At 37.9% G+C, this 14047-nt stretch overlaps 1 protein-coding gene across 8 annotated transcripts in view; it reads right to left on the minus strand.

Moving 5' to 3' along the window:
* Positions 1–14047, minus strand: part of LOC131946324 (fibulin-1) — a 78212-nt gene that overhangs the window by 32858 nt on the left and 31307 nt on the right. For all 8 annotated transcript variants that reach the window (XR_009387694.1, XR_009387697.1, XR_009387696.1 and 5 more), the window contains 4 exons: positions 12802–12942; positions 11228–11303; positions 9330–9442; positions 2494–2634 (listed from right to left, as the gene is read on the minus strand). Coding sequence is in view for 1 of the 8 variants with exons in the window: in XM_059307018.1 (XP_059163001.1) it covers positions 2494–2634; positions 9330–9442; positions 11228–11303; positions 12802–12942 (471 nt within the window). In the remaining 7 variants the exon portion in view is untranslated. The remainder of the gene's footprint in view (positions 1–2493; positions 2635–9329; positions 9443–11227; positions 11304–12801; positions 12943–14047) is intronic.

The following is a 14047-nucleotide window of genomic DNA, read 5'->3' on the forward strand; positions in this document are numbered from 1 at the left end:
TTTAAAATAAACTATACTTTTTAGAATCCATATGAACTAGTTATGCCATGTTTATTTATATTTTCAGTGACAAAAATGAGAGAAAAAACTAATTTTAAAAACTATTTTTAAAAAATTGTGTTTAGTTACCGAAAATACTAAAAAAATCATATACGTTCAATCTTTGTAAAGTCCGAGAAAACTACACATTCAAGTTCTTAAAACTTTTTTAATAACATATCACACGATTTTAAAACTGTTTAATGGAACTTTTGAGATTTTTTCCAGCTGGGGCCAGAGGCGTAGCGAAGTGGGGGGGGGGGGGGGACCCAAGGGGCGCCAAAATGGGTTGGAAAAAAATTGAAAGCTCATTTTAGCAGCACTTCTGAATTATAAACATAAAAAATAAAGGGGGGGGGGGCGCCTAATTGAAAGTTTGTCTCCGGGCGCCGGGAGGGGTCGCTACGCCTATGGCCGGGTCCATTAGCATGGGTACATTTTTGTTTTTATCTTACCAGATTGAGAAAACTTATGGCGGAGATACGCGTGGCATTGCTCAACCTAGTTGGGAAATCGCTCTTTGTCATTAAGCGCTCAGTGTCTAGGTGATTGTAAATACGATAATAGTAGTATTAAACGTTTTAAAAGGCACTTGTTTTAATAATTATAACAATTTCAAGTAATCGCGTTACTTTGACCAAATGATGAAGTCAATGTAAAATGTTTGTAATGATATCAAAATAAGAGAAGATTGAGGAATAGAAAATAAACAACCCCAGTGATGTCAATGAAACGGGCGCAAGAGTAAATATATCGTTTGAAGTAGAATATAAAATCACAAATGATTAGCCCCCAATAAATTTGTTTAAAAATAAAAGTGATCCAGAAAAAAAAAATTAACAACGCGTAGATGGTTCTAACATATCTAAAAAAACACTCAATAAATAGAAATAAACCAAAGTGATGGGCTAAGACCTTCTTAAAATAAATAATCGCTGGGATCAAACTAGGAATATTTCTGTTGCTATATTATACATCCCAAACATTCAATCAAAATCCAATTCTAGATCTTGCATCTTATCTGCCTTTTTATTGCTTCTGTTCTATATATATATATATATATATATATATATATATATATATATATATATATATATGGTAATCTATCGTTTTAGGTACGTAAAATCGGCCGCAACTAGTAATGTGAAAAACAGGTGACTCCTTACATTTTAATAATTATTTCACATTTTGATGAGGATTTATGTTTTGAAAAATACAAAAATGTTTCCTTGTTTCATTTATGTACCTGTTTTTAAACAATTGAATTAAAACTTTTCAGTAATAAATGAACACCAGCGATGTTTCCAACAGATGCAACCACGCTCATTTACTATAGCAGCCATCTTGTTTAAGTTTTATTTTTATAGACATATAGCGCGAGATTCAGGCGGAAGTCACTCTATTTTACAAATGGCTGCTGTTTATATAGCAAATCTTGCTTGCAGACACAGCTGTTTAAAGTTAATTTCTGGCCTATATTGATATATTTAGCCATTGATTTAGGTTTATTATTCATTTATCTATAATATTTGACACAAACATATCACAATATACTTCTATTACAGCCTTGACAATGAGGTAACGTTTTCGTACATTAATAGCCGAGGGCGATTTTACGTACCCAAAACGATAGATTACCTATATATATATATATATATATATATATATATATGTAACTAGTGTAGTTACTAGAGACGATAAGAACGCAATACAGTCTGTCAACTAAAGACACGATCAAGGCCAAACTGGGCTGATGCAACTGAACGGTGTGGACTGATAACGAACACAAAGCCGCTGCGTAGTTTATAGTCTGATGCAACGAATGGGAAGTATTACGTATACAAGGGATATATGGGAAGGCGACTGGTAGAGAACGGCAGAACCCAGTTGGAGACTGAACTGTGAGGACGTGTTGTGGTTTGTGAGGATAGGAACGATGGACACGTGCATTCTGATATGTGAGGACTAGTGAGGACAGTGGGGGTCAGTTGGTTCATTGTATTCTTGTGGAACATTGATGCATTGTTATGTGGAGCATTTCTATTGATTCATGTAATAAAGAGATCAATGTAAACCTGTACTTCCGAGTATCTGTATTGTGGTCGATGTTGTGTGCTGGTCAAAGATAGCACGAGTAAATACATTCGGTAACATTTGGCACTACAAGTAAATAGACTCGGTAACAGTTGGCGTTGTCAATACACTCGGTAACATATATATATATATATATATATATATATATATATATATATATATATATATATATATATATATATATATATATATATATATATTTGCCCTATATAATTGAATGCTTCTAAAATTTCCAACTTTTATTATAAGATTGCCATGTCATGTATCTCCTAACTGTAATTATCACGCAATTTAAGTTCTTTAATTGTAGCTTTAGATATTTTCCACCCATATCTCGAGGCTGTAAAAACAACGACTTACCTTGACACCCTGTGCTCAATGTTGGCTCATATCCCGGTGGACAGTTGACGTAGTTTCTGCAGTAGTAGGAGCCACGAGTGTTGATACATCTCTGATGTCTTTTACACGCCGAGTTGCCCAGCTCAGCGCACTCGTCTATGTCTGAAGTGGTTGATTGGGTTATGTCTAGGCTGACAATCATCAAATTGATGTCTAGGCTGGCAATTATCTAATTGATGTGTAGGCTGGCAATTATCTAATTGATGTGTAGGCTGACAATTATCTAATTGATGTCTAGGCTGACAATCATCTAATTGATGTTTAGGCTGACAATTATCTAATTGATGTGTAGGCTGACAATTATCTAATTGATGTGTAGGCTGGCAATTATCTAATTGATGTGTAGGCTGACAATTATCTAATTGATGTGTAGGCTGGCAATTATCTAATTGATGTCTTGGCTGACAATCATCTAATTGATGTCTAGGCTGGCAATTATCTAATTGATGTCTTGGCTGACTATTACCTAATTGATGTGTAGGCTGATAATTATCTAATTGATGTGTTGGCTGACAATTATCTAATTGATGTTTAGGCTGACAATTATCTAATTGATGTCTAGGCTGACAATTATCTAATTGATGTGTAGGCTGACAATTATCTAATTGATGTCTAGGCTGGCAATTATCTAATTGATGTGTAGGCTGGCAATTATCTAATTGATGTCTTGGCTGACAATTATCTAATTGATGTCTTGGCTGACAATTATCTAATTGATGTCTAGGCTGACAATTATCTAATTGATGTTTAGGCTGACAATTATCTAATTGATGTCTTGGCTGACAATTATCTAATTGATGTTTAGGCTGACAATTATCTAATTGATGTCTTGGCTGACAATTATCTAATTGATGTCTAGGCTGACAATTATCTAATTGATGTCTAGGCTGACAATCATCTAATTGATGTGTAGGCTGACAATCATCTAATTGATGTGTAGGCTGACAATTATCTAATTGATGTGTAGGCTGATAATTATCTAATTGATGTGTAGACTGACAATTATCTAATTGATGTCTAGGCTGACAATTATCTAATTGATGTGTAGGCTGACAATTATCTAATTGATGTCTTGGCTGACAATCATCTAATTGATGTCTAGGCTGACAATTATCTAATTGATGTCTTGGCTGACAATTATCTAATTGATGTCTAGGCTGACAATTATCTAATTGATGTCTAGGCTGACAATTATCTAATCGTGCGGCGTTAAAACGGCCAATGACAAAACGGCCCCGTCAATACGACCCCGACAAATCGGCCCCGACATAAGGGCCAGCGACAAATAGGCTCCCGTCATATAGGCTTCCGACAAAATGGCTCCAGTCAATAAGGCTCCCGACATATAGGCTCCCGTCATTTAGTTTTTCGACTAAACGGCCCCCGTCATTACAACTCCTGACAAATAGGCCCCCGTCATTTTGGCTCACGATAAATAGGCTCCTGTCAATTTAGCTCCCGACAAAAGGACCACTGACAATACGGTTTCTGTAGAGATTAAGTCTCCCGGTAAAACGGTCTCATTGAATATGACACCTGCCAAGCGGACCCCTTCATCAATATTCTTTGAGTTAGCTTATCCAACACTCTTAAGTAATACAACGTATGAATCTCTTGTTCGGCTGGCCTTATTTTTATAATAGTTTATCTATTATAAGAAATAGTATGTTTTAATTTAAGGGTCATCTATCTATGACTTACATAAATGAGTCGATTATATGCTTTTCCAACTCAGTGTGTGGGGAGAGGGGTCCATGCTGTACATTCCTACCTGCAATATGCTTGTAGGTTATCAAAACAAAATGTCTTTATCCTGTAAACATCATTTACATCATGCATTAACACTTCTGTGCTCGCTTTTAAGCAACATATATTTTCTGTTGTAAATTTAACATTATCACACATTTGGAATTGGTGGAATTTAGCTGTTAAGGGCTAGATTTGTTTGTGAATTGAAGTTGGTTCATGAAAAACAATTTCATGCAGCCATTTAAAAGAGGTTATAGTGGTAGTGGATGTATGACAAAATGGTTACTTTTATGCCAATAGTGGTAATACGATTCATTTGTCTGGAGCCAATATATCGGGAGCCCTTTTGTCGGTAGCCAATATGTCGGGTGTCAATATGTCGGGAGCCTAAATGTCGGGAGCCCATTTGTCGGGAGCCTATTTGTCGCGAGCCCCTTTGACGGGAGCCAATAAGTCGGGGCCCTTTTGACGGAGCTATTTTGACGGGGTCGTTTTGTCGGGGTCATATTAACGGGGCCGTTTTGACGGGGCCGTTTTGACGGGGCCGATTTGTCCCGGGCAGTTTTGGAGGTGCACCTTATCTAATTGATGTGTAGGCTGATAATTATCTAATTGATGTGTTGGCTGACAATTATCTAATTGATGTGTAGGCTGATAATTATCTAGATGATGTCTAGGCTGACAATTATCTAATTGATGTCTAGGCTGACAATTATCTAATTGATGTTTAGGCTGACAATTATCTAATTGATGTCTAGGCTGACAATTATCTAATTGATGTGTAGGCTGACAATTATCTAATTGATGTCTAGGCTGGCAATTATCTAATTGATGTGTAGGCTGGCAATTATCTAATTGATGTCTTGGCTGACAATTATCTAATTGATGTCTTGGCTGACAATTATCTAATTGATGTCTAGGCTGACAATTATCTAATTGATGTTTAGGCTGACAATTATCTAATTGATGTCTTGGCTGACAATTATCTAATTGATGTTTAGGCTGACAATTATCTAATTGATGTCTTGGCTGACAATTATCTAATTGATGTCTAGGCTGACAATTATCTAATTGATGTCTAGGCTGACAATCATCTAATTGATGTGTAGGCTGACAATCATCTAATTGATGTGTAGGCTGACAATTATCTAATTGATGTGTAGGCTGATAATTATCTAATTGATGTGTAGACTGACAATTATCTAATTGATGTCTAGGCTGACAATTATCTAATTGATGTGTAGGCTGACAATTATCTAATTGATGTCTTGGCTGACAATCATCTAATTGATGTCTAGGCTGACAATTATCTAATTGATGTCTTGGCTGACAATTATCTAATTGATGTCTAGGCTGACAATTATCTAATTGATGTCTAGGCTGACAATTATCTAATCGTGCGGCGTTAAAACGGCCAATGACAAAACGGCCCCGTCAATACGACCCCGACAAATCGGCCCCGACATAAGGGCCAGCGACAAATAGGCTCCCGTCATATAGGCTTCCGACAAAATGGCTCCAGTCAATAAGGCTCCCGACATATAGGCTCCCGTCATTTAGTTTTTCGACTAAACGGCCCCCGTCATTACAACTCCTGACAAATAGGCCCCCGTCATTTTGGCTCACGATAAATAGGCTCCTGTCAATTTAGCTCCCGACAAAAGGACCACTGACAATACGGTTTCTGTAGAGATTAAGTCTCCCGGTAAAACGGTCTCATTGAATATGACACCTGCCAAGCGGACCCCTTCATCAATATTCTTTGAGTTAGCTTATCCAACACTCTTAAGTAATACAACGTATGAATCTCTTGTTCGGCTGGCCTTATTTTTATAATAGTTTATCTATTATAAGAAATAGTATGTTTTAATTTAAGGGTCATCTATCTATGACTTACATAAATGAGTCGATTATATGCTTTTCCAACTCAGTGTGTGGGGAGAGGGGTCCATGCTGTACATTCCTACCTGCAATATGCTTGTAGGTTATCAAAACAAAATGTCTTTATCCTGTAAACATCATTTACATCATGCATTAACACTTCTGTGCTCGCTTTTAAGCAACATATATTTTCTGTTGTAAATTTAACATTATCACACATTTGGAATTGGTGGAATTTAGCTGTTAAGGGCTAGATTTGTTTGTGAATTGAAGTTGGTTCATGAAAAACAATTTCATGCAGCCATTTAAAAGAGGTTATAGTGGTAGTGGATGTATGACAAAATGGTTACTTTTATGCCAATAGTGGTAATACGATTCATTTGTCTGGAGCCAATATATCGGGAGCCCTTTTGTCGGTAGCCAATATGTCGGGTGTCAATATGTCGGGAGCCTAAATGTCGGGAGCCCATTTGTCGGGAGCCTATTTGTCGCGAGCCCCTTTGACGGGAGCCAATAAGTCGGGGCCCTTTTGACGGAGCTATTTTGACGGGGTCGTTTTGTCGGGGTCATATTAACGGGGCCGTTTTGACGGGGCCGTTTTGACGGGGCCGATTTGTCCCGGGCAGTTTTGGAGGTGCACCTTATCTAATTGATGTGTAGGCTGATAATTATCTAATTGATGTGTTGGCTGACAATTATCTAATTGATGTGTAGGCTGATAATTATCTAGATGATGTCTAGGCTGACAATTATCTAATTGATGTCTAGGCTGACAATTATCTAATTGATGTTTAGGCTGACAATTATCTAATTGATGTCTAGGCTGACAATTATCTAATTGATGTGTAGGCTGACAATTATCTAATTGATGTCTAGGCTGGCAATTATCTAATTGATGTGTAGGCTGGCAATTATCTAATTGATGTCTTGGCTGACAATTATCTAATTGATGTCTTGGCTGACAATTATCTAATTGATGTCTAGGCTGACAATTATCTAATTGATGTTTAGGCTGACAATTATCTAATTGATGTCTTGGCTGACAATTATCTAATTGATGTTTAGGCTGACAATTATCTAATTGATGTCTTGGCTGACAATTATCTAATTGATGTCTAGGCTGACAATTATCTAATTGATGTCTAGGCTGACAATCATCTAATTGATGTGTAGGCTGACAATCATCTAATTGATGTGTAGGCTGACAATTATCTAATTGATGTGTAGGCTGATAATTATCTAATTGATGTGTAGACTGACAATTATCTAATTGATGTCTAGGCTGACAATTATCTAATTGATGTGTAGGCTGACAATTATCTAATTGATGTCTTGGCTGACAATCATCTAATTGATGTCTAGGCTGACAATTATCTAATTGATGTCTTGGCTGACAATTATCTAATTGATGTCTAGGCTGACAATTATCTAATTGATGTCTAGGCTGACAATTATCTAATCGTGCGGCGTTAAAACGGCCAATGACAAAACGGCCCCGTCAATACGACCCCGACAAATCGGCCCCGACATAAGGGCCAGCGACAAATAGGCTCCCGTCATATAGGCTTCCGACAAAATGGCTCCAGTCAATAAGGCTCCCGACATATAGGCTCCCGTCATTTAGTTTTTCGACTAAACGGCCCCCGTCATTACAACTCCTGACAAATAGGCCCCCGTCATTTTGGCTCACGATAAATAGGCTCCTGTCAATTTAGCTCCCGACAAAAGGACCACTGACAATACGGTTTCTGTAGAGATTAAGTCTCCCGGTAAAACGGTCTCATTGAATATGACACCTGCCAAGCGGACCCCTTCATCAATATTCTTTGAGTTAGCTTATCCAACACTCTTAAGTAATACAACGTATGAATCTCTTGTTCGGCTGGCCTTATTTTTATAATAGTTTATCTATTATAAGAAATAGTATGTTTTAATTTAAGGGTCATCTATCTATGACTTACATAAATGAGTCGATTATATGCTTTTCCAACTCAGTGTGTGGGGAGAGGGGTCCATGCTGTACATTCCTACCTGCAATATGCTTGTAGGTTATCAAAACAAAATGTCTTTATCCTGTAAACATCATTTACATCATGCATTAACACTTCTGTGCTCGCTTTTAAGCAACATATATTTTCTGTTGTAAATTTAACATTATCACACATTTGGAATTGGTGGAATTTAGCTGTTAAGGGCTAGATTTGTTTGTGAATTGAAGTTGGTTCATGAAAAACAATTTCATGCAGCCATTTAAAAGAGGTTATAGTGGTAGTGGATGTATGACAAAATGGTTACTTTTATGCCAATAGTGGTAATACGATTCATTTGTCTGGAGCCAATATATCGGGAGCCCTTTTGTCGGTAGCCAATATGTCGGGTGTCAATATGTCGGGAGCCTAAATGTCGGGAGCCCATTTGTCGGGAGCCTATTTGTCGCGAGCCCCTTTGACGGGAGCCAATAAGTCGGGGCCCTTTTGACGGAGCTATTTTGACGGGGTCGTTTTGTCGGGGTCATATTAACGGGGCCGTTTTGACGGGGCCGTTTTGACGGGGCCGATTTGTCCCGGGCAGTTTTGGAGGTGCACCTTATCTAATTGATGTGTAGGCTGATAATTATCTAATTGATGTGTTGGCTGACAATTATCTAATTGATGTGTAGGCTGATAATTATCTAGATGATGTCTAGGCTGACAATTATCTAATTGATGTCTAGGCTGACAATTATCTAATTGATGTGTAGGCTGATAATTATCAAGATGATAGGTAGACTGATAATTATCAAGATGATATTTATTTAGACGAACAGTCAAATTATGATTATTTAGATTAAATATGGGACGGCGTGGTCTAGCGTTAGAGAGCTAGACTGCTAATACGAGAGTCACGAGTTCGAATTGGGGTTCAGATCAGTGGAACGTCCCTGATTACACCCAGCTGGTCCCAGCTCTGATGGGTCCCTTATTTACTTACAAAGGAAGGTGGCTGGTCATCGTGCTGACCACACTATCCCTTTATATACCGCGGTCTCTAAAGCAGATGAACTCTACTTTATCTGCCCTATGTGTCTTGAGCACAAATGGGAAATGATGATGATGATTTAAAGTATTAGAAGATGGTTATGTAGATGATGTGCTGGGTGATGAATACCTAAATGGTCGAGATCTTACCAACACAGTTTAATGCTACGTTAGGTTTAAGCCCCGTAGGACACTGGACTGGTATACAGTCTCCCGTGGCCGCATCAAATCGGTTTCCTTCTGGGCATGTCCTGGGCACACATCTGTACAAGTTGAAACAGTCAATTGACATCCAGCAGTCTGACCAAGTTTAAAACCAGTCCATTTATCTCCCGTCCAGCAGTCTGATCAAGTTTAAATTAAAACCAGTCCATTTATTTTCCACCCAGCAGTCTGATCAAGTTTAAATTAAAACCAGTCCATTTATTTTCCACCCAGCAGTCTGACCAAGTTTAAATTAAAACCAGTCCATTTATTTTCCATCCAGCAGTCTGATCAAGTTTAAATTAAAACCAGTCCATTTATTTTCCACCCAGCAGTCTGATCAAGTTTAAATTAAAACCAGTCCATTTATTTTCCACCCAGCAGTCTGATCAAGTTTAAATTAAAACCAGTCCATTTATTTTCCACCCAGCAGTCTGACCAAGTTTGAATTAAAACCAGTCCATTTATTTTCCATCCAGCAGTCTGATCAAGTTTAAATTAAAACCAGTCCATTTATTTTCCACCCAGCAGTCTGATCAAGTTTAAATTAAAACCAGTCCATTTATTTTCCACCCAGCAGTCTGATCAAGTTTAAATTAAAACCAGTCCATTTATTTTCCACCCAGCAGTCTGACCAAGTTTAAATTAAAACCAGTCCATTTATTTTCCATCCAGCAGTCTGATCAAGTTTAAATTAAAACCAGTCCATTTATTTTCCACCCAGCAGTCTGATCAAGTTTAAATTAAAACCAGTCCATTTATTTTCCACCCAGCAGTCTGATCAAGTTTAAATTAAAACCAGTCCATTTATTTTCCACCCAGCAGTTAGCATATTCCTGACCAAAGAGTAACAATGTCCTTATATTTCTGCCTATACAAATTACAATGTCCGTATATTCCTGACTGTAAGAGTTATTATCAAGGGTATATTTGTTTATAATTGAAGAATAGGAATAAAAAATTTCGCCACAATAATGTGTCACTACTTGGTATTTTATAAAATTGGCTTGAAAAGTGGTTAAAAACTATATAATAATTCTAGAACTTTTAAATTAAAAAAAAAAAGATAGCAAGCGATAAAATTATGGTTGCATTTTAAATAATTAAAGGAAAGCAATTTGAAAACCATCAATTGCACTCGTTTTTATATTTTTGTAAATAATTTTAATTTATTTTATCAAATTAAAAAAAAAAAAAAAAAAAAAAAAAAAAAAAAAAAAAAAACACGTTCTTACCTATCAGGGAAAGACAGGGACAGTAAAACAATGAGACAAAACAATAGTTTTATATGAAAAAGTAAATATAGTGTAGGGCTTACATTACATGGTAACCAAAGATAAATAAAATGGCGAACGGTGGACTTTTTCAAATCGATTCCAGATATTAATTTCTAACCTTAACGAAACCGGAACTCATTTTGTACCAATTTCACAAATGTTTGTAAAATATTCAATTTAGGTTGAAAAATAAGCTTCCTTGCAACTACAATTTTAAAACACTTTTCTAGCCTATTCGAAAATTATTCTACTGTCAGCTTCGTTGTGCACAAGTCACTGTCTTTTTCCAATTGATGCGATTTTTTTCCTTAATAAATAAATGAGTGGCGCCTTGTGTCTTGATAAATCTCGATCAAAGTTCTGTTTATTGTCTTATTTTTGTTTATTGTCTTATTTTTAGTGAATTGAAAACTTATATACGTTTTATTTACGTTTCACGTTCTATTTATGAAATCGAATACATGTGTTGTTATCTTTAACTCATGAACCAGACAAAATGCTGAGTTGAGTGACTTACCCAAATGACCTTTGATACATGACCCTATAGAACCAAGTCACGTGACTTACCTGAATGACCCTTGGATATTTAAACACGTGAACCCTTCATCGCAGTTGTGAGTTCCGAGAGCACACTCGTCGATATCTGATGGATTAAGAGAGAAGGTAATAGATGACCAGGATATTAAGAGAGAAGGTAATTGATGTCTAGGATATTAAGAAAGAAGGTAATTGATGTCTAGGATATTAAGAAAGAAGGTAATTGATGTCTAGGATATTAAGAGAGAAGGTAATAGATGACTAGGATATTAAGAGAGAAGGTAATTGATGTCTAGGATATTAAGAAAGAAGGTAATTGATGTCTAGGATATTAAAAGAGAAGGTAATTGATGTCTAGGATATTAAGAAAGAAGGTAATGGATGTCTAGGATATTAAGAGATAATTTAATTGATATCTAGGATTTCAATAAAGAAGGCAATGTATATTTAGGATATCAAGAGAGGTGGGAGGTAATGGATAAGATATAAGAAGGAAATAATGTATATCTAGGATATTTAGAAAGGAGGTAATGGATATATAGGGTATCAATACTGAAGGTAATGTATCTAGGATATCAAAAGAGAGGAGAGGGGTAATGGATATCTAAGATATAAAGAGGAGGTAATGCATATATAGGATATCAATACAGAAGGGGTCGTCCATAAATGACGTCACACTCGTAGGGGGGAGGGGCGTCCGTAATTTTGTTACGGTGTGTGATGAGTGGGAGGGGGGGGGGGGTTAGATGTTGTGACGTCACATATTAGCATGATAAAAATGCAATGTTAGACAACGTGTTTTAGCCGTTATTTCGCGTTTTAGAAAACGGTTTTAATAAATTGTAATAGGAATTGGTCAAAATACTCTATGTTGACAGAGCTGACAAGATTTCGGAAAAATAGAGATGTTTTAAGAAAAATTCAACAGCTATTTTGAGGGGGGAGGGGGGGGGGGTTGTAGGCTGAGGTGTGACTTCAATGTAGGGGGGGGGGTGGTCTGGCTTTTTGTGACGACGTGTGACGGAGGGGAGGGGGGGGGGGAGGTAAAAATCGTCAAAAAAAGCGTGACGTCATTTATAGATGACCCCTAATGTATATTTAGGATATAAAAAGAGGGGGTAGTGGATAACTAATATAAGAAGAGGTAATTTTTATATCTAAGATATCAAGAGAAGGGGTAATAATTTTATCTAAGATATCAAAAGAGTAGGTATTAGATATCTAAAATATCAGAGAGAAGGAAATGGATATCTAAGTTATCAGAGATGAGGTAATGAATATCTAAAATATCAATACAGTAGGTAATGTATATCTAGGGTATACATGGTGTAACTTTCTCAACATCCAATGGTGTAGTAATTCATAAAGAATAAAAAGTCAGTTAACCGCAGGGGCTTCTGATTAGGTTTAGTCTTACATCGCAATAGGGCTGGTAAGTAAATCACCATCCAGTTCTATGGCTCAATAAAACCTGCATGAGCCATAGAACTGGTTGGTGACCTACTTACCAGCCCTATAGCTCATCGTGTCCCTAGTGCAGGGTGCTCTTTAAAACGAATGTATGCACTGTAATGAAGAATTAGGATCTAAAGCTGAAGATTTACCTAAACAGCGCTGGGTGGTGTCGTCTAGCGTGTACCCAGTCCCGCAGTTCCTCTCCCTCCGGCACACGAAGGAACCGACGGTGTTCTCGCACCGTTCGCCTGCAGCGCACGAGTCAATGCCGATAGCACATTCGTTGATGTCTGAAACATGTTGGAATACATGATGTAACCATTTTCATTAATAACTTGTAACACGTGAAATACCTTTTTTTTGCTTAGTTTAATCATGAATAACCCATATACTAAGATGAATTAACGAAACTGTTATAGCTGGTAAACATTGCTAGCTGTTAGAATGGTAGCTGTTAGAATGGTAGCTGTTACAATGGTAGCTGTTACAATGGTAGCTGTTACAATGGTAGCTGTTACAGTTCTAGCCTGTCAGAGCTGCCGTTACAAGTATGCATGTTTTCTTAGAATTTTAATCGATTAAAGTGTCGGAGAATTTTAGCTTTCTTTTGTTTTCTTCATTAAGTTAATACCCGTGTTAATTATCACCGCTTTTTTCTAACCTAGAAATGTTCTTTTTTAAAAGTTATTTGATAACAGATAGGAGACACAATTTATTGACTGCACTATTTCCTCTAAGTTGAAAAACCTCATGTCTACACCCCCCCGACCTCCCACTTAGTTGAAGAACCTCATGTCTACACCCCCCCCCCGACCTCCCACTTAGTTGAAGAACCTCATGTCTACACCCCCCCCCCCCCGCCGACCTCCCACTTAGTTGAAGAACCTCATGTCTACACCCCCCCCGACCTCCCACTTAGTTGAAGAACCTCATTTCTACACCCCCCCCCCCCCGACCTCCCACTTGTTGAAGAACCTCATGTCTACACCCCCCCCGACCTCCCACTTAGTTGAAGAACCTCATGTCTACACCCCCCCCGCCGACCTCCCACTTAGTTGAAGAACCTCATGTCTACACCCCCCCCCCCGACCTCCCACTTAGTTGAAGAACCTCATGTCTACACCCCCCCCCCGACCTCCCACTTAGTTGAAGAACCTCATGTCTACACCCCCCCCCCGACCTCCCACTTAGTTGAAGAACCTCATGTCTACACCCCCCCCCCCCCCGACCTCCCACTTAGTTGAAGAACCTCATGTCTACACCCCCCCCCCGACCTCCCACTTAGTTGAAGAACCTCATGTCTACACCCCCCCCCCCGACCTCCCACTTAGTTGAAGAACCTCATGTCTACACGCCCCCCGACCTCCCACTTAGTTGAAGAACCTCATGTCTACA

The sequence above is a fragment of the Physella acuta genome, unplaced genomic scaffold (assembly GCF_028476545.2).
Source record: "Physella acuta isolate Inbredline_101_S28 unplaced genomic scaffold, ASM2847654v3 ptg000552l, whole genome shotgun sequence".
NCBI classification, from domain to species: domain Eukaryota; kingdom Metazoa; phylum Mollusca; class Gastropoda; family Physidae; genus Physella; species Physella acuta.